Raw genomic sequence first — 1207 nt, forward strand, 5'->3', positions numbered from 1 at the left:
GGGGGACAGGGGTTAGGGGACAGAGAGGGACACCGGGGGGCAGAGGGGGACACCGGGGGGGACGCCGGGGGACAGGGTTAGGGGACAGAGAGGGAGCGGGACCTGAGGGGGCCATCGTGAGGGGCCTGGAGGGGACACGGGCTGGGGGAACCCGGGGCACAGCGGGGAGGGCGGGCGGGAACAAAGCGCGCTGAGGGCGGGGCCGGGCCGGGCGGCGGGAGCGCCACGGGCCCGGGGCTCCACGGGCCGGGGAGGGGTCGGGGGGCCTGAGGGGCTCCGGGGGCCCCGGGGGGCTCGGGGAGTCCCGGGGGGCTCGGGGATCCCGGGGGGCTCGGGGATCCCGGGCGGGGCCGGAGCCGCCTCGCTCACCTGCAGCCCCGCGCGACGCTGGCGCGAGGCGCGCCGTGATGACGTCAAGGGTGGGCGGGACAGGAGCGAGTTAAGGGGCGGGGTCATGGGGGCGTGGTTCAGCCGCGGCTGGGGGGTGACTGCGCGAATCGTGGGGCGGGGCCTAAAGGGGCGGGGCTCGGTGGGGGCGTGGTCAAATAAGGGGCGAGGTTCAACGAGAGGAGGGGCCGCCGCTTTACGGGCCGCCTTGTTGGCCGTACTCGCTCACGGGGAACGCCATGTTGGCTGTGCTCATGGGAGCCGCCATATTGCCATGCCCCATGGAGGCCGCCATGTTGGCTGTGCTCCTGGAGGCCGCCATACTGCTCGTGCCCTATTGGGCCGCCATGTTGGCTGTGGTCATGGGAGCCGCCATATTGCCCGTGTCCCATGGAGGCCGCCATCTTGGATCCAGCCACACGTTGTCCACAGTGGGGGAGGTCCTTTAATAAGGATTTTTGTGTTCCGCCCAAACACTGCCCCCACCCCACAGGGAGGGCACCACCCCCCCCACCCCCTATCCCCCAAAGAACGAGTCCTGGGCCGGCTCCGTTTCGGTTCCGAACTGTACTGGGAGCCCCTTAGAGCTGCGGGCTGAGCCCGGGGGGGGCCGCACTGGGGGCGGGGGGGGCCGCGAAGTCGCCCCCCAGGAAGGGTCCGGCGGGGGCGGGGAAGGGCAGCAGGTGCCCGGACAGGACGAGGGGCCCGAGGGCGAAGAGCGCGGCCGGATCCTCGGGAGGGGGCTGTGGGGGCGCGGGGGGGGGCAGGGGGGGCCCCGCCGAGGGTTCGGGGACCCCCCCGGGGCCGGCGCCCCCCCCCT

At 73.9% G+C, this 1207-nt stretch overlaps 1 protein-coding gene across 1 annotated transcript in view; it reads right to left on the reverse strand.

The window, feature by feature from the left end:
• Nucleotides 1–939: 939 nt before the first annotated feature.
• GATA1 (GATA binding protein 1) overlaps nt 940–1207 on the reverse strand; it is a 7821-nt gene continuing 7553 nt past the window's right edge. The window contains exon 4 of the mRNA XM_041407179.1: nt 940–1205. Coding sequence (XP_041263113.1) covers nt 969–1205 — 237 coding nt within the window. The 3' untranslated portion in view covers nt 940–968. The remainder of the gene's footprint in view (nt 1206–1207) is intronic.

Source organism: Onychostruthus taczanowskii, unplaced genomic scaffold (assembly GCF_017590055.1).
Source record: "Onychostruthus taczanowskii isolate IOZ18803 unplaced genomic scaffold, ASM1759005v1 scaffold257, whole genome shotgun sequence".
NCBI lineage: Eukaryota > Metazoa > Chordata > Aves > Passeriformes > Passeridae > Onychostruthus > Onychostruthus taczanowskii.